Source organism: Silene latifolia, chromosome 5 (assembly GCF_048544455.1).
Source record: "Silene latifolia isolate original U9 population chromosome 5, ASM4854445v1, whole genome shotgun sequence".
NCBI classification, from domain to species: Eukaryota; Viridiplantae; Streptophyta; class Magnoliopsida; order Caryophyllales; family Caryophyllaceae; genus Silene; species Silene latifolia.
Genome location: NC_133530.1, coordinates 78,814,136 through 78,839,361, shown reverse-complemented (window position 1 = coordinate 78,839,361; position 25,226 = coordinate 78,814,136). Strand labels below are relative to the sequence as shown.

At 39.6% G+C, this 25,226-nt stretch overlaps 2 protein-coding genes across 2 annotated transcripts; one reads left to right on the top strand and one right to left on the bottom strand.

Annotated features, from left to right (window-relative positions):
- Nucleotides 1–134: 134 nt before the first annotated feature.
- On the top strand, nucleotides 135–6,711 carry LOC141657604 (uncharacterized). Its single transcript, XM_074464888.1, has 11 exons — nucleotides 135–488; nucleotides 1,969–2,133; nucleotides 2,444–2,562; nucleotides 3,872–3,946; nucleotides 4,360–4,453; nucleotides 4,534–4,593; nucleotides 4,974–5,039; nucleotides 5,124–5,222; nucleotides 6,097–6,141; nucleotides 6,290–6,392; nucleotides 6,472–6,711. The coding sequence occupies exons 1-11, from the start codon at nucleotides 369–371 to the stop codon at nucleotides 6,564–6,566; spliced, it is 1,041 nt and encodes a 346-aa protein (XP_074320989.1). The 5' UTR covers nucleotides 135–368; the 3' UTR covers nucleotides 6,567–6,711.
- A 6,018-nt stretch (nucleotides 6,712–12,729) lies between these two features.
- On the bottom strand, nucleotides 12,730–13,400 carry LOC141655595 (uncharacterized). Its single transcript, XM_074462667.1, has 2 exons — nucleotides 13,341–13,400; nucleotides 12,730–13,170 (listed from the first exon to the last, which is right to left on the bottom strand). The coding sequence occupies exons 1-2, from the start codon at nucleotides 13,398–13,400 to the stop codon at nucleotides 12,730–12,732; spliced, it is 501 nt and encodes a 166-aa protein (XP_074318768.1).
- Nucleotides 13,401–25,226: the final 11,826 nt, after the last annotated feature.

Genomic DNA, 25,226 nt, shown 5'->3' with positions numbered 1-25,226 from the left:
CGGTTTTATAGGCATCAGATATATTTATGCGTGTGTCACACGAATGTAGTGTCGGACATGAGACGGCGGGCCAGAATGAGTGTGCAAGACTCCGTGCTACCTAGTTCTTGAGCGTTTTGAGTGCCGAAATTAGTAATGAGTACCCCCTCTCAATCTACCGACTAATCACAAATTAAATAAGACACACACCCAATAAGGCAATAACCCCATGTGACATGATTATAATCAATCAAACAACCAAATAATTACAAACAAGAACATTGTATTAGCATCAAACAAATATTTGTACCCCTCTGCAACATAACATTCCTCTCAAATCACTTGATTTAATTAAGAGAGAAGTAGATAATTTGAAGAAATAAAGAAGAATGTCATTCTCATTTTTTAAAGCAAGGCCAAAATCTCCACAAGAGATTGCTAGAGCAACAAAAGATAGCCTCTTAGCTCTCGATTCTCCTACTGTTGTTGAAGTTAAATTCCTTGAAAAGGTTGTTTTTTCCCTTTTTCATCTGGGTTCATCTTATTTTTTTGATTATTTTGCTGCCATTGTTGTTGTTGTTGTAGTCTCATTTGTAAATCGGTTTTTCTAACCCGTGCCGTAAGGGTACTTGTTAAAGACACTTAATATTAGTTGTGGGCATGTTGGTTTTGGATCATAGCCTCATAGGATGAGTTTTTTGTGTGAATGTTATTTGGGTGTTGTGTTTTGAGCTTAAATTTGCTGGAACATTTGGAATTTAGTTGCTTTTTCATGAGTTTAATTTGTGATTTTAATGCTAATTACCTTTATCAGTACTGTCATATACCTTTTATTTTGTCTAATTGGGTGAATATTTTGATGTGAATGTTACTGGGCTTTGATTTGGAGCTGAAATTTGTTGGATTTTGTAAATTCAGTTGCTTTTCTCGAATTTTATATGGTGTTGAATGCTTATTACCAATTGCTAGCCCAAATTCTCGACAACAACGAGAATGTAATGATTGTTGGGGCCTTTTGAGCCATGTGAAACTTAAAATCACTACCTCAAAGTCTAAATCTTGGCTATGCAATGTGACTGATGAGAACACTGAGCATATTGAACCATGATCGTTAGCTGGGCAGTGAGGTGTGGCCGTCTGGGGTTTTAATACAGAGAGTTCTGATTTGGCCACGTTAGTAGAGTATATAGTGTGAGTGTCTCTCTGCCGCGAACTTCAATATGGTAATGAGTTTTGCAATAAAATTTGAATATTAATATTCACTTGGCTTATAAAAATGTGTTGAATTCTAATTGCCAGTGACTGAGTGACAAAAGAGGAAGTTGCAATTTTTTCTAATCATATAGCGGCGTTTCACTCAAGATGATTGACTCGTGTGGTGGTTCTGAATTGGTCTTTATTTTCTTTACTGTTTGGTATGTTCTGTCCTGCTAAATAAGTCTGGTTGCAAGTTATCAAAGAAAGAAACTATTGGGATGAGAGTGCAGGGCCATTCTTAAAAATGATTGTGAATATAGATAATAGGTCATAGAAGAGGAACTTTTGATCCTTGTGGCCTTCTAAATATAGACACGATCTGTTCATCTGTTGGAACCACGTACTTATTGGGAAGGTGAAGTGGTGTAGGTAAAAGTTAAAAACATTGAAATAAAATCATGAACATGATAATTAATCGAATTAAATTACTATGCACCCTACATTCCAGTAGGCTGTTCACATTTAGCAAAATGGTCCTAAGGACTAACATATTCTGAAAGTGTAAACAACCTATTGAAATGACTTCTGCAGTTTCCGCTTGCAAACCATTATTTATACCTAATTAGCTTAACAGTTAACACTAATCTTTTTTATGCGGTGAATTCTTGCTGATGATGAGGAACACTTGTAACAGAAGTGGGCCATCATCAATGTAGTGTACAATGAAAATGTAATATGCTGATTAAGTTATATTAGTTTATCTTATGCTAAGTTTTTGATTGGCTATATTAGGCATTGGAAGAAGTTGATAAGAACTTCTCAGCAATGAAGATCATGCTCTGTGGAGATGGGGAATCTGAGCCTAACACTGATCAGATTCTGCAGCTCACGATTGAAATATGTAATGATGACGTCATTCCCCTTCTAATTCACAAGCTCCTCATATTTGGTTGGCAGGTAAATCATATATAGATCTCATTTGTATTGAGGGATTGACAACAACTGCAAGGGATGCAATTTTCCTGGTTCGGGTAGTAATTGGGTTGGAGGGAAGACAGAGGTAGGAAATGAAGTAATATATTAACTACTACCAGGCAAATCAAATCCTTCTTCCTTAGGAAGTATTTGAAAATAAAATATCCTTCTCCATAGCTTCCTTCACTTTCTTCCCTGCTCCCTCTCTCCTCCTCATATCCTATCCAAACAATGCCTAAATGTATGATAGTCGACCACTTGGTTGCTTTCTAACCATGATTATGTGGTACAGGCAAGAAAAGATTTGGTCTTATGCTGGTCTGTGTTACTGAAACAACAAGTGAATGACACTTATTGTTGTGCTAACTACATTGAGAACCATTTGGAGTTACTGGACTTTCTTGTTGTTTGGTGAGTCTATATGGAGCTATTATTGCTTTTGGTGTTTGCCCTCATTTTCGTTTTCAATTTTTTCTTGTTCTTAGGCATCTTACTGCATATCTTTCTGCTTCCGTGTATATTTAAAAAAAATATGTTCTCTTGCAAGTATATTTTCTTGCTTTTTCGTAATGCATATCTGTAAACTAAGACGTTGAAAGCTTATGTCTTGGGAGTAGCCTTGCATTCTTTATAGACTACATAATTAGTGACTGAAGTTGTCTGCATCCGTTGTCCCCATTTGGTTTTGTTAATCAATCAGTGTCCATGATAATTAAATTCTTCAAATATATGTAGAGATTTGATGTAAAATTTATCGTGTTTCAATTATAAGAACAATATTTTTTATATTATCAATTCTAAAATAATTGCAACCAGGGTACCGGATCGCTCGTATACCCTCCTAATCGCGAAACGTTCAGCGGATCCTATCCTATTGCTTACTGAATACACATATAACACATTCTGTAAAAGCAAATCATGAATCGGTAAGGGTGTATTCATAGCGAATTCCGCAAGTCCGTAACCATGATTTTGCAACTAATGTAAACTATGAGAAATATCGGTCAGAACTGACATAATTTGACCACCAAAGTCAAATGCGGACGATACAAAATCGGATGGACTATTGAGTAGAGGGAGTACCAAATTGCACATTGGTCACATTTTCTTCTAGAAGAGTGTAGTTTCCTGTACATTTTTCTTATTCTCTTTTCTCCATGACAAAGGAACTTCTTTTAAGTTAAGAGTGATATAAAGTTGATTTTTGTTTGTAATATAATGGCTCTTACACTTTTTTTACGGTAAGATATAATATTAATTAAGAGACAGCAAGGAGGTGATGCCCATGTACAAAAGATATCATAGAGGTGACACCATATACAAAAAGACATCTTAAATGTGACAACCATATACACAATTGGAGATGGATAATTATGCTCTTAGACTATTTTTATCTTCAAAGAAAAGACCATTTTTCTATTTGGATGAAGCATATGAATCCAAACATATAAAAGCTTCACAAAATGAAAATTGAGCTCTTGATATGATTACGCAACATCATCATAAAAAATGGATCTTACACTAGCTTTTCTGATTCATCTCCCTTCTGTGGGGATATATTTGGATCTCAGGCATGTTACTGTATTAGAGATTCAGTGAATAGATGAAAGGGCATCATTCAAGATCGATTCTGCTATATATATATGTATAGGAGTTACAATTATCATTTTCAGTTTCATTTCTTGGACGAAATTAATGGATTGTCTCCTTTCTTGAGCAGCTATGATAACAAAGATGCTGCCTTGACTTGTGGGAACATGCTAAGGGAATGCATCAAGTTTCGATCACTTGCAAAGTAAGATGTTTATAGTTGTTTGGCACTGCATAGTTAATACAGACATCTTCAATGTTTATGTTGTCTGGGCACTTGGGACATACGGAGTACTTTTTTTCCCCCTGATTGTAGCCCATTTTTAATGAAAAAATACAAGTGAATCTCGCAGTCTTTGGAATTGTTATTACTTATTAGTTTGTGCTCCTTTAAGGTGCTTGAGGTCACTTGGGTAATATCAGAAACGATATTGTCATTTACTCATTTGTAATTTAGTTCCAATTTGAAGAGAAAGCCTATATTTAAGTTTACGTACACAAAGGTGTAATTTGCCTGCCCTGTTCATCATTTGATTTCTCAAAGATTTTCATGAAAGTACTACATTGTTTAATGAACTTCCCATTTTCTAAGATATCAGCTTTGTAGTATTCTCTCAGATATATATTGGAGTCCGCAAGCTTTCACTTTTTCTTCAAGTATGTAGAGCTTCCTAACTTTGATGTCGCATCTGATGCATTTGCCACATTTAAGGTCAGTCTGATTTTGGCATTTTTCTGCATTTTGGTGCATAAATTTTACTTCTTTGTAACCCTGGAACAAACTTATTGTAGGATCTGCTTACGAAACACAGCAAAGAGGTGTCTGAGTATTTAACGTCTCATTATGATGAGGTAAATTAATGTCCCCGATACTCCGAGATCAATGATTAGATAGTTTTGACCGATCACGCTTTTTGCCCAGAATTTGATGTCCTGTGAGCCGTGAGGCATCCTTTACCTAATTTACAATGTACAGAGCTATATTGTTGTTTCCATTTTTAATGAAGCTAAAACTCACTATTATTTGTTGTGGATTGTAATGAAATAGAGCAATAGGACTTACTAGAAGGTGGCACTTATTTTTATCGCGAAGTATCGTCTAATTCATAAATAGAGCAAGGGAGTTTGCTAATTAACAAGGGAATTTGTATCTCTCCCTCCCCCTCCCCTCCCTTTCCCCACCCAAATAAGGCCTTAATATCTTCGCTCTAATTAGTGCGTGGTCTTTTCAGTTCTTTGAAATGTACGGAAAGCTTTTGACATCCGAAAATTATGTGACAAGAAGACAATCCCTCAAGGTTTGTTGATATATTTTTTTAGATATGACCAACAAGCTTTAGATTTAATTTACAAACTAACAGAATGTTGTTGTTTTGTTGTAGCTTCTCACAGATTTTCTTTTGGAGCCTCCAAATTCGCACATAATGAAGCGATATATTTTGGAAATACGTTACTTGAAAGTGATCATGACATTGTTGAGGGTAATTATTGACTTTTAGTTTCAGACCCCATATGCTTCGTCTCTTCACTTTTGTGCTGTTGGTTCTTAATTTTCAAATAATTATACCAAAATGTGAATTTCTATGCATGCTATTATGGTGAGTCTCAGTGTTTAGCCAACTCTTCTTGAATCAGTAGACTTGCTGAGGGGGCGCCAAGGGTTTCCCATTCCCTTTACCACCTACAACTAACACTTCACCAACTCCAACATCCACCATCAACAACCACCATCGACACCAACTACCTCCCTCCTCACAGTTGAGGGTGCCGGTGCTTCCCCTATCAGGCCATCATGCCAACTTGCTCACTTCAGCATTGCACGGTCCAACCCTACACCCAATTCGAAAGCCACCACACCAACCCCTAAACACCACATTAACTAGTAGAAATCCCCTCATCCACAATTCTTGATGTAATTTCATTATGGGCTATCTGAAACGACCTCTTTGTATTGTTAACATTGGATATGGATGCGTACGTCCGACCTCCTCTATGGCCCTAACCCACCACTTGTGTGATCCCTTGACACACAAATGTTGGTATTGTCGCTGTTGTTGAAGGTTCATTTTGTTTTTCGGCGTGAGTCTATATGCTTTAGTGTAAAATGTTTAAATAATTCAAATTTTTTGCAATTAGCAGATTACTTGTAACTTGTGAGCTTGCAAAAGTAGAAAGAAACTTGCTAAATAATGAACAGTCTGTTGACTGCCAGACAACTGATTATATATAAGGTCAAACATTGTTCGCGAATGGATAAACTGTAGTGTGAACCACTTTGATGTGCTGAACTATGCTGAAGCTGATGAAGGTTGTTGATTACTGACCTTAACTCCTTTCAAATTTGTTTTGGAATAGGATTCGAGTAAAAATATCCAACTTTCTGCTTTCCACATTTTCAAGGTGTGTTATTTATTCTGACAATTTCTTTCATATCACATCCATTCTTTAGAGTTAAGAAATTTTGCTGTTGCTGTTGAAAAGTTGACGATTCCTCAGCGTTATACGAAGAATTATCATCTGTTCTTTTTCGGATTTTGGTGTTCTTCAGGTGTTTGTCGCAAATCCTAACAAGACGCATGAAATCAAGATTATATTAGCCAAAAATTGTGAGAAGTTGTTGGATCTCCTGCGTAGTCTCTCTATAGGAAAAGGTCAGGAATGCTTTGAGAAACAGCGCTTTAACTTAGATTTGGCTTTGTTCCGCGATTTACTCATCCTTCCTGTGTTTAGGTTCCGAAGATGAGCAATTTGAAGAGGAAAAGGAAATGATCATTAAGGAAGTTGAAAGAGTATCCCGTTTTATTAATCGTGAGCGTCCTTCGTGATTTGTTGGTTATGAGCTTTGTTCATCTTTACATCTTACGATTCCATTCAATGCTTTTGTATTAGTAGATGGTTTTCCAAGAATGTGAAGTTAGTTAACATTCATTTTCAAGGAAATGAGACTCATAAGTCATAACTCATAATTAACTCCCTGCTTTCTTTGGGGTGAAACAAAAACGGTAGACTATGAAGCACTTACAAGTAGACCTGACAAATGGGTTATTCGGGTCGGGTCACAAACGGTAGACTAAGAAGCACTTACAAGTTACAAGTACACCTGGCAAATGGGCCATTTGGGCCAGGTTCAGTCGGATTGTTTTGGATCGGGTCATTTCCGGGTTAACAATTTATCGGGTCACTTTCGGGTCGGGTTATTTTGGATTGTTGGGGTCATTTCAGGTCACGATTTTGCCTTAATTAAGTCATTTCGGGTAAATCGGGTCACTTCGGGTCGGGTTTTTTCGGGTCTATCGGATCATTTTAGGGGCATACATTTTGGGTTATTTTTGGATCTTGTGTCAGCCTTATCGGGACGGGTCATTCGGGTCTGGTCACTTGTCTGATCGTCCAGATGTCAAATTGAATTAACTATGTTTGTTACTAATTGTTATTGTTCATTTGCTAAGGGCAGTACATAATAGGGGTTTTGAAGTTGGAACCTATGATTTATTGTCCACTATATCTTCATCTCAAATTCTCAATCACTAGCCTATGATATCGGTACTAGGTCTGTTATTGGTTAAAATGGGAAATAATAACTTGTCAGATATAATAACTCGTCATCTTCAAATTGCAGCCATTACAATTGTTTGAAGAGTATGTCATTTTAAAATCATGACTAACTTCATACACTTGTTTGATACTTATTTAAAAATTGACGAAATAATCTTATTTATGCATAAGAAAGATCTTGTTCATAACCTTCTTTATACTTAAATTTGAAACGACTTGTAACTTATAAACCTTGTTTGGGTTAAAACTAACCAAACACAGTATATCATTTGCGGAACGGTTAAAATGACTTACTTTTTTTAGAGTCGTATTTGGGGGGTTAAATTATATGTGATTTATGACGGAATAACGATGTAAATAAAATAAAGGATGAAATAAAGAAATAATGACACAAGCGATTTCGGTGACGCGGAAAATTTGATGTGGAAAACAACCGTGGGAGGAGTCGATATCCCGTCAATAGTCCACTATATGATAACCGGAGTACAAGTATAATATACAACGAGCTCAGATCTGATGACGAATAATTAGTCCAGCGTGTGTACGGGACTGACGGAGCACAGATTAGACGATAAAAGCTCGTTCGTGGGTTCATACTGTTATACGTGGGTTTATTTGTATTGTGATATTGGTGGAGACATAGTAATGGTTAGGTAATCATTACTTAATGATTATAAGGAATGTTTGATGGTGTTTATGGTGCATATTGGGTAATTTTCTTGTTCTGTACGTAGGTTGGTGTAGGTTTATATGGTATACGCTGTTTTGGTAAATTTCTACTAATTTAGGGTTAAAGTGGTCTTAGTGCCTAATCATATTACGACTTGTTGACGATTGTATTTAGTGTGTTATAATGAATTAAATGCAAACGTAAATAAAGGACACAAGTAATTTTGGTTACGCGGAAAATCCGATATGGGAAACAACCGCGGGGGAGACGGAATCCCACCAATGTTTTCACTATAATTCGTTGGAGAGTACAATGTTAGACGAAATTGATCTATCTCGGAGGCTAGGGTTCTCTATTGTATTTTTGGATGATCTTTTGATCTTGCGTCGATACCCCTTTTATAGTGAACCTCTCCCATTTAGGGTTCCTTGCTTTCTCGCCAAGTATTCCTAATTTGGTATAAGATTGGGCTTTCCTTATTCAGAATATAGTAAAGACTTGGATTTCCTTATTCCACACAGGGGTATGCGAGTATCCGAATCCGGGTCCAAGTCTTCAATGCGCGTTATCTCGACTCTGCCTCCTAACCTGCTTCCCTGACTCAGCCCATATCCAGAATTTGGGCCTAACAGTTTGCCCCCAATTTTCCGTGAAAATCACCTCTTGATAGTTGAGCGGGAAATTGCAATGTTCCGTTGAATGACTTCCCGCATACTCTTTTTCAATCCATTTATTTCCACATTTTGAACCCCTCAACTAATTTCACTATTTAATCTCATCCGTCTCTCCCCCATTCCCTCTCTTCAATCATTTCAACTCCTCAAAACCCTCAAAATCTCGATTCTCCAAAATTGCCTCTCCGTCTTCTTTTCGCCGTCAACGCCGCCTTCCCTTCTCGTCTTCCAGGTACTCTCCCTTCCTCCTTTTATTCAATTTACTATGGCAAAAACTCGTTTCGCCGCTTCTTCGTCCGCCACCTTTGATCTCGTCGAGGACGACGTCTTCCCTTCCCAGGGTATCCTAAAAAAACCACACTTTTGTGACTCCGCCCTAACCCAGGGCGACATCCCAAAAATCAAAGCTCTCCTAGGTCTAGGTGATGATGTGGAGATTCACATCCCTAGTCCCGGTCAGAAAGCTGACGCCTCCCGTGAAGGGTGGATCTGCTTGTACACGTACCCCTTCATCCTTGGTCTCAAATTTCCCTTTCCTTCCTTGATCCAAGAGTTTATTCGTTTGAACTCTCTCCCTATGGTTCAAATTGCTCCATACGCATGGATAATTCTTCTATCCACCGTCACTCTGAACAATAGCCTAGATGCTGAGATCGGGCTATCAGATCTGGCCCATAGGTTTGAGTGTCGGTCACCTGGGAATGGCCAATATACTTTCAGGGCCGTGGAGAAGACTGTAAATTTCCTTCAGTCTGCGGCCAAAGGCAAACACGACAGCTGGTATGAGGGTTTCTTTTACATCAAGCTCAACTCTATTCCTCTGCATGTTAACTATCTCTTCGAACACTGGATTCTGGCTAGGAGTAAGTACGCTTGCATGTCTCTTTACCCAATTTCTCCTGCTACTTACCTTTCTTACCCTGTGATTTATTGTAGAACCCAAGAACCCTGAAAAGTCTGAGGACGAAGACACCTCTGTTACCAAGCTTTTCCCCATCCCTGAAGAACAAAGGACGTTCCCTGCACTGCTCTCTGGCCTTGACAATCCTGCTGCTGAAGAAACCATGTCTTCTGGTGAGTATCCATTTCTGACTTCTTGCTTGTTTTTTTGCAGCTATCTACCCTGAAGACTCATATCTGTCCTCTGGCGTTTTTGTAGGAAGTACCCGCCCTACTGCCTCTGAGATTCTGATGCGTCAGGCCAGGAAGAGGATGGCTGAGCCCACCCCCTCACATGCTTCCTCGAAAAGGAGGTCTGCTGCTAGACCTACTCTTGAGCCTATTTAGGTCACTCCTATATCCCGTGCCCCTGGTTCTTCAACTCGTGTTGATGACTAACTGATCCGTCTTCCTGCTGGCTTTGGGGACGCATAGCGTGTCAACTACTGGCCCTTATTGGAGAGACTCTTGACACCAACCTTCACCCAGATGTTCGATGAGACTGATCCTCAAGAGATGACAGACGTGGCTGCTGAACAATGATTTCTTATAAGTCTGCCTCTTGCCCCCTTTATATTTTGCTTTCATTACGTCGACTTTCTCTCTGACTGACAGCCTCCTCACGTGCCCCAGGCTCTACAATCTTCTCTTTACCTCCGCAAGATGCTGAAGAGAGCCAAGGTTGAATGCTTGACATCTGTGGGGAACAAGAAGGAGCTCACGACCATCTATGCTAAACTGAGGGAGCAACTCTATGCAGCTAAGAGGGAGATGAAGGGAGATAAGGACCAGCTTGCTTGGACGCAGGTGGCTAACAGTGTTCTGACCACTGGGCTAACCAAGGCTGAGGCTCGTGCTGAGGAGATGGTTGAACTGGCCATAAACGTTGGAGCCTATACTTCCTTTAAAGGGAGGATTGCCTGCATCCGGGCTTACATTGAGGGGAGGGACACTTACTGGAGCCTAAAAAAGGAGCAGGCTGAATTTACCCGTGCTTTCCCCAATGGTATGGACTTGAGCGCTCTGTTTCCTGCTGATGCTAGGTTGCCAATCCTGAGCCTGAATTTATTGCCATGGATATCTCTGGAACTATCTCTAAGGCAAATGCTGTAGAGGAGATCCTGGCACAGGCGGCTGGTGGTGATGCTGCGATGACTCCTGGAGTTGATCAGGTATCTGCGTCAAAGGAGCAGACAGAGCATGGGGTGTAGGGTAAAAGTCAGAGTGCTGCTGTTGAGAGGATTGATCTCTCTTAAAAATTTTTAGTCATATTTCTGGGGACTTGGTCCTGTGTGATGCAAGTTTTGTAATTATACTTCTGAAACTTTTTTTTATGTTTGTCTGCGCTTGCTGGTGTGCAGGCTTGAAACTATTTTGGTACCTGCTAGGGATAGTAGGTGTCTTTATTTTGAATTACCTTTGGGCCTGGTTTTTAGGCCCCTTTTGCTATAATCCGTGTTGATTTATGGTGTGCCTTCTTAGTCTAAGGCTTAGTTCCCACTTTTGATTTTCCAGGAGGTTGACCTGGTTCCAGGTACACAACCTCTGCCCCTGGTGGAAGATGCTTGATAAAATATTTTACCCATGACAAAAATATTTTATCAATAGGATAGCTAGTTAAAACGTACCTCTCATTGTCCTTTTCCGGTTAACAAGGAATGTTGCGTTCCTTGTGGTTCCAGCGTTTGTATTTTCGTGCACGCACCTATGTATATGGCCCCGGGATTTTAGTACCTACATCGTAGCTACGGTTTTATCTGGGATTAACGGTGAGGTGCATATGGTCTTTGTATCGCCATGCCCTGCTACCTCCAGACCGTACGCCCTCCATGTGGCTGACTTAGAAACGTCTTGTACCCCACATGGCAGGGCTGGACCCTCAAAGTTTACCTTGCCTGACAAATAACCAACGTTAGTACTCAAAGCCTTTCTTCCTAGAAGCATAAAAATCCTCAAATAGTACCAAATTACCTGGTGCTATTTCATGGTGTTCCAAGGCAACAACAGGATCCAGGAAGCCACAACCTAGACTACTTGGTTTTTAAAAACGACTCAATTTTGCTCAAAAAACGAAGAAAAAACAACTAAAAGTAAAAAACAAACCATAACCTAAGCATATATTATACCCCCATCACACCCCCCCCCCCTTTTTGTTTTTTGAATTTTTTTTTTGCTTCATGGACTGTTGAAAGGTCCTCTGTACACTTAGGTTTCAGCACTTTGTCAGACAAAGTACTGTTTCATATGGCGAATGTTCTAGGTTTTGTACAGGATCTGGCCTTGCATGGTCATCAACCTGTATGCCCCATTCTTAACAATGCTTTCGACCTGATATGGTCCTTCCCATTTGTAAGCAAACTTGCTTGCCTTGTGATTTTTGGTATTTTCAAATACCCTTCCGAGTACCAGGTCCCCTACCGCAAGGGTTCTCACATTAACATTCTTTTTATACGTTCTGACTACAGATTGCTTGTATGATGCCCTGCGTATGTAAGCACTTTCTCTTAGCTCGTCAACTGTGTCCAGGCTCCTGGTCATTTCGATTTGATTCTGCTCTGCTTTTTGGCAGCCATATCTCTGTGTTGGTATCAGAACTTCCAATGGGATTACTGCTTCTGCCCCGAATACCAGGCTAAATGGCGTCTGTCCCGTTGCTACCTTTGGTGTCGTTCTGTCTGACCAGAGTACTAGTGGTAGCTCGTCTGCCCACTTACCCCTAGCTCCTCCAGCTTCTTCCTGAGGTCCTCCACAATGATTTTTTTGCTGGATTCTGCTTGGCCGTTTGTCTGTGGATACCGGGGAGCAGACTTTCTCAACGCTATGTTCCAACGTGAACAAAATTGTTCAGCGATATCGGATATGAACTGGGATCCATTGTCACATATGATTTCTGACGGTATCCCAAACCTGCTGATGATGTTACGTTTTATAAAAGAGATCACCTGAGCCTCCTTTACTTCTGTCATTGCTTCAGCTTCAATCCACTTTGAGAAATAGTCGGTCATGACAAGCATTAGTTCATTAGTTCTGTTGGCTGATGAATTGCTGGGCTGCCTTTTGGCATGAATGACAGCGCTTGGCGTGGTTTATAGCGTCTGCCCTCATGGTAGGCAAAAAATATCTCTGCTTTAAGATTTTATTAGATAGACTTCATCCACCAGCGTGATTCCCACATTCTCCGCTATGTACATCCTGTAGCACCGTGTTAGCTTCCTCTCTATTCAGACACCTGAGATAAGGTCCTGCCAAAGATCTTCTAAAGAGCACGTTATCTATCAACACGAATCTGGAGGCCTTGATCCTTAAACTCCGTGTTTCTTTGCTATCCTCTGGGAGTCTCCCATCTTTCAGCCACTCTATATAATGTTTTCTCCGATCTGGACCCACCTGCTGGTTTTCATCTGATACCAGGATTCCTGCTCTATATATGTGTTGCACGTGTGCTGCTTTTCCTGGCTGATTTCGTTCTAACTCTTTATGTATAGCTGGAGTTAAGACACGAGTAATTGGTATATTAGAGAGTTCCGCGGGGCGGAAGGTGGCTCCCAACGTGGCTAGAGCGTCTGCCTTCACGTTCTGATCCCTTGGCACCTGAGTAATCTTGAAAGACCAGAACCTTAGTTTATGCTTTGTGGCTTTATCTTTGAGTCACGCGCCACGTATTCATTGTTCACATGATTCGCCACAAGCAGTGAGTCACTTTATACTCTCAGGTTCCTCACCTTGAGCCCCTACGCCATTTGCATCCCTGGTATAAGTGCCTCATATTCAGCTTCATTATTAGTTTCCTTGAATTCACACCTGACTGCTTGTACCGTCATATCCCTCTTTGGGGACCGGAGGACTAGACCTACTCCAGCTCCCCGAGCATTCGAGACTCCATCTATTTACAGGGTCCAGGTCCCACCTTCCTGGTCCCCTAGTAAGGTCAACATCCCTTTTTCTGCCTCCTCATGGGTGGTGGGGCAGAAATCTGAGACAAAATCTGCCAATGCTTGGGACTTGACCGCCGTCCTAGGTTCAAATTGTAAATCATAGCCACTTAGGTGTACCGACCACTTGGTCATTCTTCCAGATAATTCAGCCTTTCTCATGATCGTTTTCAGTGGGTAATTAGTTACTACATGAATAGTATGAGATTCAAAATACAGGCGTAGTTTGTATGAAGCAGTAACCAGAGCTAATACTAGTTTCTCAAAAGGCATGTACCTGGTCTCTACAGGAAGCAGAGACTTACTTATATAGTAAACTGGATGCTACATCCCTTCTTGATCTTTCACCAGAACAACACTTATCGCTGCTTCTGTAACCGACAGGTATATGAACAGTGGCTCCCCGTGCTCTGGCTTCGCTAACAGTGGTGGTGTACTTAGGTAGCACCTGAGTTTTTTGAATGCTTTCTCGTGCTCTTCCGTCCACTCGAACTTTTGGCTCTTCCTTAGTATATCATAAAACAGTTTGCATCAATCCGAGGCTCGTGAGATGAACCTACTTAAGGCTTCCACTTTTCCTGCTAGCCGCTGCACGTCTTTTGGCCTCTGTGGTGACTCCAGCTGGAGGATTGCCTTGATCTGCTCCCTATTGCCTTCAATCCCCCTCTGAGTTACCATGTACCATAGGAACTTTCTGGAGGACACCCCAAGCGAGCACTTGGACAGATTAAGCTTCATCTTATATTCCTTTAACGTTTTGAAGGTATCTGCTAAGTGTTCCATGTGCATACCAGCTTTCCTCGACTTAACCACCATATCATCTATATATACCTCCATGGTCTTCCCTATCTGCTGTTTGAACATCTTGTTTACTAAGCGTTGATAGGTGGAGCCAGCGTTTTTCAGGCCAAAGGGCATGACATTGTAACAGTATATGCCTCATTCCGACATGAATGCCGTCTTCTCCTGATCTTGTGGATTATATCCACTCCAAGCGTCTAGGAAGGTGAGTACTTCGTGCCCAGCCGTGGCATCTACCATTGTGTCGATATGTGGTAGCGGAGAAGGATCTTTAGGACAAACTTTATTTAGGTCCGTAAAGTCTACACACACCCTCCACTTTCCATTCTTCTTAGGTATCACCACCACATTAGAGAGCCATTCAGGTAGCTAACCTCCCTGATCTTTCCCGCTGCAAGGAGGCTGTCTACTTCCTTGTTGATAACCTCATTCCGTTCTGCCGCAAATTTTCCTCTTCTGCTTCACTGGGGTGCGCCTCGTCCAGGTGGATGGATCTATGCCAACCATATTGTTGTGGGACCAAGCAAAACAGTCCATGTTCTCCTTAAGAAATTGAATTAAATGATCTTGTAGCTTCCCAGTATAGGTTGCTCCAATTAATACTGCTCTGTCCGGGTGCGCCTCGTCCAGGCGGACCTGATCTAATTCCTCTGAGGGTGGCTCCTTGTATTCCTGCGAAGTTCCCCGGTCTTGTAATTTCTATGAGGGAAGCTTGGTTGCGGCTTCTATTGGTATCACGCGCCAAGCTTTTGCCCCCCTCTCAAAATCCCCTTCTTCTGATCTTCTAGGTGGGGCCAAATGATGGCCAACATAAGCACTTATAACATTTGGTAAAAGTGCGAGCCCAAGTAGATAGAGCTCGGAAACAAGAATGCGGCCCAAGTGCTAAAATGCCCAATGAAGCTCACGTGATATGTGTGCCCAAATGCAATTATCCATGTATTATTTGTTGGTGATTGGTCATGAGATTAAAGGTTGACCTTAATTTCATGGTTCATATTTGATTTTGCTTGTCCTTAATCCGCTTAATTTATTCGGTTGCTAATCCGATCAGTACCTACAAACAATAATATAACAAAAAGAAGTACTAATATCCCAAAAAGTAATATAAATTGCATTATATAAAACTAGACCACTAATATTTTATTTAATACTAAAATGGGTGAATTAACCTAACTCGGGTTATTAATTAGACTAAATAAGAGATAAAATGTGGGTTAAAAGTGCGTAAAATATTGAGTTATCAAATCTCCCCACACTTATCTCTTACTAATCCTCGAGTAAGCTCATTAATTAAACTAAGACCCTTAATATAAAAGACTATCTAAGCTACTAATATCCGATGAAAGGCAATTAACGGGTCTTCTCCATCCCTTCAACTCACAACGAAACACAATGAGGTATGTGCTTCCATGCAAAGCAAGTGGGAGCTTGCGGAAAAATTCGACACATCTATCATTTAAGCATATAAATCAACATATAAGATGCAGCACAAAAAAGTCAAGCCGCTTTCCTCATCTAAGCGGCCCTTTTGCTTTCAAAAAGCGAACAAAGAGAGTCTTTAATGGAGGATGTCGTCTCAAAGTCTTACTAAGGTGTCTATCCTCTAATTCTAGCTCAAGTAGCCTACATTGACAACACGGAGTGCCTAAGAAACAAATTATAGGCGGGAAAGGGAAAGCACTTCGCTATACTCCCAAGAATGACACGACACACACAAGATTCGACTCCATATCAAACCTTTGACCAAAGGAGACCTAAGTCCGACTCTCACGGTTTTCACTAGTCACTCGATGAAGAATAGGGTAATTATTGTGACAAAAGTAACCAAAATCACTCTCCTAACTCGACTTGTGAAGCATGCCCGCATTCTAATATGGTACTCCATCCAATATCCGCAAGAGAAATGTCAAAATGATGCACATACAAGAGAGACAACCGGGATGTAACGGGGCTTAGGTTAGGTGAAAAGGGGTTGGTGCAAGCACTATTTTAGGATATGTGAGGCTAAGGATCGAGTAGTCGCCACATTTAAACAATCCACTAAACCTTACCAAATGCAAAATGATTCTTCCACAAAATTTGGCAAAAATAGCCATTTCCAAAAATTACTCATTTTTTTTCTAAACAAGAACAATTGCAAATCCATCAACCCTTGGGAACAGAAGGATGAGAGAGAATCTAGAGAGATAAAATCCTCTCTAATTCTGAGTGTTTTCTTTTACTGCAAGCAATGGCTCGTACCAGAAAAACAACAAAAAATCCTCAGATTAGCGTCGTTTCTAAGCAAAAAAACAACAAAAATAGTCAAAATACTGGACAATCTAGTTTTCAAGCAAAGAATAAAGGAAAATCTCATCATCGTCACCTGGAATTCTCTTCACAGGAGTTTGAGGGAGACTTGGAATCAATCCTGGAAGAGGAGGAACCTGACCATGAGGAACCTGAGCAGATTAGGTCGGAATCTTTGGTTAACACGCCTACAATTCAGCTCACGCGTGAAGATGTGGATGGTGAGCTAAAATTCTGGTCCTCTTCTGTTTTTTGTTACGTTCTAGGAGTAAAACCCTCCAAGCTCTGTGCTTACTGGTTTTGTCAAGAGGGTGTAGCAGGCTCAGGGGATTGATAAGATCTCTTTTATGCCGAATGATATCTTTTTAGTCCGTTTTAAAACGAAAGAACATCAACAATTTGTCTTAAACAATGGTCATGTACTCTTTGATAATAAGCCTGTTATTGTTAATGAGTGGATGCCTGATACGGAGTTAGTTAAGCATGATGTGAAGCGTATCCCTATTTGGATGAAATTGTATGATTTGGATGTGAACTTTTGGGGTCTGACAAGCCTGAAAAAATTGAGTAGTGTAGTGGGCAAATTCATTCGCTGTGATGAGAATACCCTGCATAAAAATTTTTTAGGTTTTGCCAGGATCATTATAGAGGTTGAAATTGGCCAACAATTTCCTGTCAGATCACTTTTATGGATGGGAATGGAAAAAACCAGAGAGCAAGAGTGCAGTATGATTGGTTACCTCTGTCATGCTCCAAATGTAAGGGATTGGGTCATTTGGCTGCAAACTGTAGAAAGGATGGTTCAAAGCCTGTGACAAAAAAGGTCTGGAAACCTAGGAAGGTGGTTAACAAGCCTGACCAGAAAGTTCAACCCCCTCCAAAAGTGGCAGTTGTGAAACCAAGGCAGCTAGTAGTCCCTACCACGCCTGTGAATGTTGTGACAATCAAAACTCCTGTGATTGTTCCTAACACTCCGGTGGTGGAGAGTACTATGCCTAGAAGATTACTTACAAGATTGATAAGGCATGGCACTGGTGAAAAGAGAACATTCACCCCTGGTGGTTTCTCTTTCATGGAGTCCTTAACCCAATCTATTCAGAAAACTAGGTTGGGAATTATGGAGAATAGAGCTGTGGACAAAGAGGAGACTAGTAAGGATACTGCTCAATATGGGTAGTATTGGACTATGGAATGTAAGAGGAATGAATAAACCTAATAAGCAAAAAGAAATAAAATGCTTGTTAGGCAGGAATAATGTAGGTTTATGTGGTTTGTTTGAAACAAAAATAAAAGCAAAAAATGGGAATAATGTAAGGAATTTATTATGTGACAGTTGGTCAATCTGTACTAATTCTAGCCTTCATCATGGGGGCAGAATATGGTTGTTATGGGATCCTATTCTGTATGATGTTACTGTGCTTGACATTCAAGTCCAGTGTATTCACTCAGAAGTCCTTGATAAAGCAAGAAGGAATAGGTTCTGGTTTACTGTAGTGTATGGGCTGAATAAGCTTGCTGAAAGGGAGCCTTTATGGGATAGCCTTCGTACTTACTATGGTAGAATCACTGGACCATGGGTGGTGGGAGGTGATTTTAATGCTATTATGGCCTCTAATGAACAAATTAGAGGGGCTCCTATCACTAATGCTGAGATGAGACCTCTTCTTCAGGTCACTTAGAATTGTCAGTTGTAAGATTTGGGTGCTAAGGGTGCTTTTTACACCTGGACAAACAAGCATGAGGTTGGGTTTAAAGTTTGCAGTAGGTTGGATAGAGTTCTCATCAATGATGAGTGACTTGCTGATTTTCCTGATAGTTACACTCATTTCTTGCCTGAAGGTGTTTTTGACCATTGTCCTGCCATCATTAGGCTTGAAATGGAGAGGCAGAGGAATGGATACTCTTTTAAATATTTTAATATGTGGGCTTCTGCACCTGACTATAAGGATATTGTGAATAATGGGTGGAACCAGCATGTGTTTGGCTCTCCTATGTATAGGGTGGTTAGGAAACTGAAGGTTTTAAAGGGTGCTTTTAGGAAACTTAATAGAGAGCAGTTTGGGGATATTGAAAATCTTACTCATATAGCTGAGATTGCTTTGGCTCAGTGTCAAGATTGTCTTACCAAGGATCCCCTTAATGTGGAATTAAATCAGACTGAGAAAATTTATGCAAAGGAGCTGGAGGAGCTGCAAAAGGCTAGAGACCAGTTCTTGAGACAGAAAGCAAAAGTAGACTGGATGCAAATGGGTGACCATAATACTGCCTTTTTCCATGCTAGTATAAAGAGTAGGAGGTCTAAGAACAGGGTGTTCTAAGTTAAAGATATGAATGGCCAGATGTGTAGTAGTCCTGAGAAGATTCAATCTGCTTTTGAGGAGTATTATATGTCTTTATTGGATACATCACATGAAGTTAGGCCTATAAACAGGAAGATTGTGCAGCATGGTAAATGTCTCACTGCTGCTCATTGTTCTTTGCTGACTACCCCTGTCACTGGAGCTGAAATTATGGAGGCCATGTTCTCCATTCCTGGGAACAAGGCTCCTGGCCCAGATGGCTATATTAGCCAGTTTTTTAAAGACAATTGGGAGATAGTTGGGGGAGATATTATTAATGCCGTCCAAAATGTGTTCAGGTCTGGGAAAGTATTGAAACAGTGTAATAATACTATCCTGACTTTAATTCCAAAAGTTGTTATGCCTGAATCTGTATTGCAATTCAGGCCCATTGCCTGTTGCAATACAGTTTACAAGTGTGTCTCAAAGGTGCTTTGTGCTAGAATTGGGAAAGTGCGGCCTGATATTATTAGTCAATCTCAAGGAGCTTTCATTAAAGGTAGAGATATTGTGGAAAATATTCTAATCTGCCAGGATTTGATTAAGTTGTATAAGAGGAAGAGTTGTTCTCCAGGAGCTATGATGAAGATTGATCTTCAAAAAGCCTATGACTCAGTGGAGTGGGCTTTTGTTGGGGACATGATTGATGCTCTGGGCTTCCCATTACTTATCTATAACATTGTGAAAGAGTGCATCTCAAGAGCTTCTTACTCTATTTCTCTCAATGGGGAGATTTTTGGATTTTTCAAAGGCAAGAGGGGACTTAGGCAAGGGGATCCCCTCTCCCCTTTGTTGTTTACCATTTGCCTTGATTATCTGAGTAGAGTTCTCATGGTGGTTCAGAAGCATCAGTTGTTTAGATTCCATCCTTTATGCAACATGATTCAATTATCTCATCTTTGTTTTGCTGATGATCTCATCTTGTTTCGTAAAGGAGAAAGAGGTTCCATTGACTTGATGATGAAAGCTTTTGATATTTTCTCTAAAGCTACTGGGCTTGAAATGAACAAGAGCAAATATAGCTTGTATTGTAATGGAATGGAGGAGCATACTATCAAGGAAGTAGAAATGATCACTGGAATGAAAAGAGGGACAATGCCCTTCACTTATCTAGGGGTCACTGTGTCTCCAAAAAGGCTCTCTATTCAGGACTGTCAATGCTTGGTTGATAAGGTGGTGGATAGAATTAGAGGGATGGGATCCAGGAAGCTCTCTTATGATGGCAGGATGGTGCTCATTAAAGCAGTGTTAAGCACTCTCCATTGCTATTGGGCTAGGATCTTCATTCTCCCAAAGACTGTGATTTCTAAGATTGAATCTGTTTGTAGGAAGTATTTGTGGCATGGTAGTGATCATAAGGAGAGCCCAGCTCTTGTTTCTTGGGACCAAATTTGTCAACCTAGGAAGCAAGGGGGTTTGGGTTTGAGGGACTTCCATGTTTGGAACCTGGCCACGGTGGGTAAGTATGCCTGGTGGGTTGCCAACAAGGCAGACCATTTATGGGTGAGGTGGGTACACGCTGTGTACATTAAAACTTCATCCTGGTGGGAGTATAGTCCTGGTTCTGGTTGTAGTTGGGCATGGCGAAAAATTTGCCAGGTTAAACAACTTTTGAAACCTTATTTATCTTATTTATCTAGTGAGGAGCATTACACTATAAAAGCGGGCTATCAGTGGCTTAAACCTACTGCAGGAAAAGTTCCCTGGTATCCTTGGATGCTGAATGAGTGGTTGATTCCAAGACAGCAGTTTCTGTGTTGGCTGTTAGCACATAAGCGTCTTCGAACCCAAGACAGATTGCTAAGAATGGGAGTTATACAGAGTAATACATGTTTTTTGTGTGGTCTGCAGAAGGAAAGTATGAATCATCTATTTTTTGAATGTCCTTTTAGCAGACAATGCAGGGATCTGGTCAGTGACTGGTGCAGGTTTCTGCTACCACTACAGAACTGCATCAGCTGGTGGATTGAGCTTAGACAGGCAGCTGCTTGCAAGAAAAAAGTGCTTGCTATGATTTATCAGGCTTGTTGTATCATGTATGGCACTGTAGAAATAGGTGTCGAGTTGATGAGTAAGTTGTCAGGCCTACAATGGTCTTAGCAAATGTTAAAAGTGATGTGAAAATGCGTCTAGGTCAATGTGATATTAGAAGTAAGAATGCTCTAGTCTTGGAGTGGGTAGAGTATCTTAAGGCTTAGATGTGTGAAAAACTGATGTTGGGAGCCTGGCTCCAATAGTTTGTATTGTATGGGACACTTTTGAATTCTAATGAAACTTACATTTTCCTAAAAAAAAAAAAAAAATCCATCAACCCTTTATTGAACACAAATACAACATTCTTTTCTTTTTGTTTTTCATTTCATTTTTCTTTTTTTCTATTTGATTTTCTTTGTTTCATTTTTCCAACACTTGTAACCTTCTTATTCTTGCAAAATGAGCTAAAATTGAAGAACCGTCACATTTATGATATACAAGATTATACACCCAAGAAGAGTCAATTCCTACCCAAATATGCTTCCCCAAACGGACTACAACGACGAACTACTCAACAAAGGTGAGTAGTTTATGGGATGTAGTTGTTTTGTTGGCAATAGAAACGACAAGGCTAAGTCTCAAAATGGGTTAACAAAAGGGAAAAATAACTCAAGGGTATAACATAGGCTTATTTGGCTATTGTGAGGTTAATTTATTGAACAAAATCGTCTCAATATACACATCAACAATTCTAAGGAATCAAGGAATGAGCTCCATACTTATGCGTTTGGACATGACACACCACGCAAGGAAAACTTTTAACAAAAACCTAACGGGACCGGTTTGATGGACCGGCTATATGGAGGCTCTATCCTCACATTTGAGTAGCTATGTCGGTCCTAGGTTACGTCTCGGGTCTAATATGGTCTCACAGGGTGGTCGCAACTTGGTTGTTAAGCTACACTTCTGGGTTTTTGCAAGCAAAGACCCTAACACGTGTCATCAAAAGGCATGAGCTATCAAAAGGGAAAAGACACGGGCAAAACAAGTATCATCATTGGCGACATATGCCCTCCACATTTAGACCCTCTATACAACTATTTACAAACACGATGCAAAGTGTATGAAATGCAACTAAACATATGAACAAGCTACATGAATACAAGAGTGAATATTATATACATGTCTAGTCTAAATGCATACAATATCTAATCCTAACAGCACACTAACAACACAAGCATATCCAAAATGGTTCCCAAAGGAAATACCCACATCACATATCCCGTCCTCCTTCATGCTTATATATACAAAGAGAAAAAGAAGGATAAAGGAAAAAGAATTGGAAGAATTTTACCAAGCGTCTTCTCCGATGCTCGCATGTGTTGCCTATCAAAATTGTTAGGACAAATGCAATATATATATAATATAAACAATGCAAAATTTTGAAATTTTTCAATTTTTAGGCATTTTTTTGTAATTTTTCCAAATTAACAAGTAAATATATACAAATATAAACAAATATACACAAGGTGGATATTTTCCTCCCCACACTAAAAAATTTACATCGTCCTCGATGGAACGAAATGTAGGGAAGAAATAAGAAAAAATAAAAGACATATTTTTGTATTTTTAAATAATAGAATTTCCTCCCCACACTTATTTATTTACCACTTTTCAAAAAGAAACAAATGTGTGGAGGAAATTGAAATTAAATGCATGTTTTAGGTTTTTCAAATTTTTTCAAAGAAAAGAACATGTTTTTGGGTTTTAAAAAGATTTATCAAAAAGAAAAAACATGCATAAAAAGCTTGGGTTGCCTCCCAAGAAGCGCGGTTTTAAGGAAACCGCCAAACCTACAAGTGGATCCATTAACTAGCCGGGATCCCACAATCTATGGCCAAGGCCACTCATTGCCTTATCTTGTTAAGAAGGCTCAAATCTTTCCAAATTTCTTGGTTTTGATCATTCTCCTCATCATTTTCAAACTCAACTACATAAAATATTTCCTCTTTCATTGGAGGAGAATGATCAAAACCAACAACTAATGGACAATCAACAACATAGGAGACTCGATTAGTCACCTTGTCCCCCACTCTTACTTTCTCAACTTCTTCAAACACATGATCCTCAAAGAGATTAAATGACACCTCATATTCATTAAATTTATCAAGGAGAGGGTTTTCAAACAATTCACCCATGTAAGCTTTATCAAATATAGGAGATTCATACTCCTCATCAACAATCATGATCTCAAGCGAAAGAGTAAGAGAAATGAGGTCTAAATCGTAGGTGGATATAAGGAGTTCATCCTCACCAAGAAAGGAATCCTCAAATTTCACAAAACAAGGTTCATCAAGAAGATCCACCTCACAATCCCACATTTCTAATAAGGTCTCTTCACCAAGAATAATCTCCTAATCCCATTTAACCTCCAAATCTTCAACCATGATGCTCTCTTAATCACTCTTGCTCTCATAATCCTCAAAGAGAGCATCCTCATCATTGGCAAGTGTCGCTAAGGAAGTGTATTAGGTAGTGGGTGTTGCCTCAAAAGGGGAATAAGGCTCATCCTCAAAAAAGGGGGTGTCAACCTCAACTTTCTCAAAAGGTCTTTCCACCTCAATCTCAAGCCTCTCATCTAATACATCCTCAATTTCCTCAATCTCCAGAATATCCTCACTAACACCGACAATCTCCTCACCAACATCCTCAACACTCTCACCAACATCCACAATAATATTCTCCTTAATACTCGACAAAGAAAAATTAGGCTTTCGGCTTTTACGGTTCAACCAATCAAAAAGATTATATGCTTCATCATCCGATTTGGAAGATAAATCACCATCACATAAGGAATCAAGAAAAGATTTAACTTGACAATTTATGCCCTTTTCAATTGTAAGACGCAATTCTTCCTCACTAAAACCATGATCATCTAGTGAGTCAAGATATTGCACAAGTCTATCAAAATAAGCCCAAAATTCTTCATTTATATTGAGGAAAACCAGGATAAAACAACATTTTGAAATGACAAAAAAAAAAAAACGTAGCCTAACAAATCTAAGACTAAACTAATATCAATCCGTTGATCTCCCCGACAACGGCGCCATTTTTGATAGTAGGGTAAAGTCGTCACGCCCTTATCAAAAACAAATTTATAAAGCTCGATACCTAACTAGTAAAGTTTGGTAAGTCGAGGTCGATCACAAGGATGGTGGGGTTAGGCTACAAGTCTATTGTTTAGTTTAAGTTTAATCGGATGCAAAACATGTGAATGGATACTATGTTAACAAAATAATCTAAGAACATTAATTAAACAAACAAATAAGCATGAAGACAAAGAGAGTAGATGTTACGGTTTCGGGTTCATTTAGGTAGGGAGAGGGAGATGCAAAAGTCTACGAGAATTGGGTCACGGTTTCGGTCAAGGAATCGAAGCTAGTTTCCTAGTCACCTTAAGCTCACCATAAAACTTTCATATTATGTCAAACTCATCACATACATGCTATCAAACACTCTTATTCACTCTCATGTAAAGAAATGTTAAGCAAAATTCAAAGAAAGGTAAGAACTTTCATTCACCCATTTCATCGAACACCTTCAATGCAAGTATGTAAAGACTCGATTTTACCCATATTCAAATGTAAACAACTCATTATCATCCCTCATGTTTACTCAAACTCCCCCTTTAACCCTAGACTAATTCTACTCAAACATAGTTAACACAAGCAATACACATACACCAATACTAACCGTGCCAAACATGGTTAGCAACAAGATTAAACAAACAATGTAAGATGAAATGAAAAACATGTAAACAATTGAAATAAAGTGAAATTAAAATAAGAATTATACCAACTTAAATTAAAGGAGCAAACTTGGATTGAAAAATGGAGGATGAATGTCTTCTTGTCTTCCAAAATTACAACCCAAAACTAATTGTAAACTAATGAAAGGAGAGAAATTTGGATACTAAGAACAAAGAAAGATTACAAATTTAATTAGGGAGAAATTGAGAGGAAAAATAAGATGCTACTCCTACTGTCTACTGTTTTCTATTTATAAAAATGCTGCGGCTAAAACTAATTAGTGTCTCAAAGCTGCGTAAAAAGTGGGTTTTATAAACCCCTCAATACTCAATATGAAAAGACCAAAACACCCCGACTTAAATTAGACAAGGGGAACAAATAAAAAGGGCATCCTAGTCATTGAAACCCAAATTGTTCCAACACTCTCAATCAGCAAAATTAAACAGAAGGAGCGAAGACATCCGGCGAGAACAGCGGAGGAAGTGCGGTGGATATAGAAA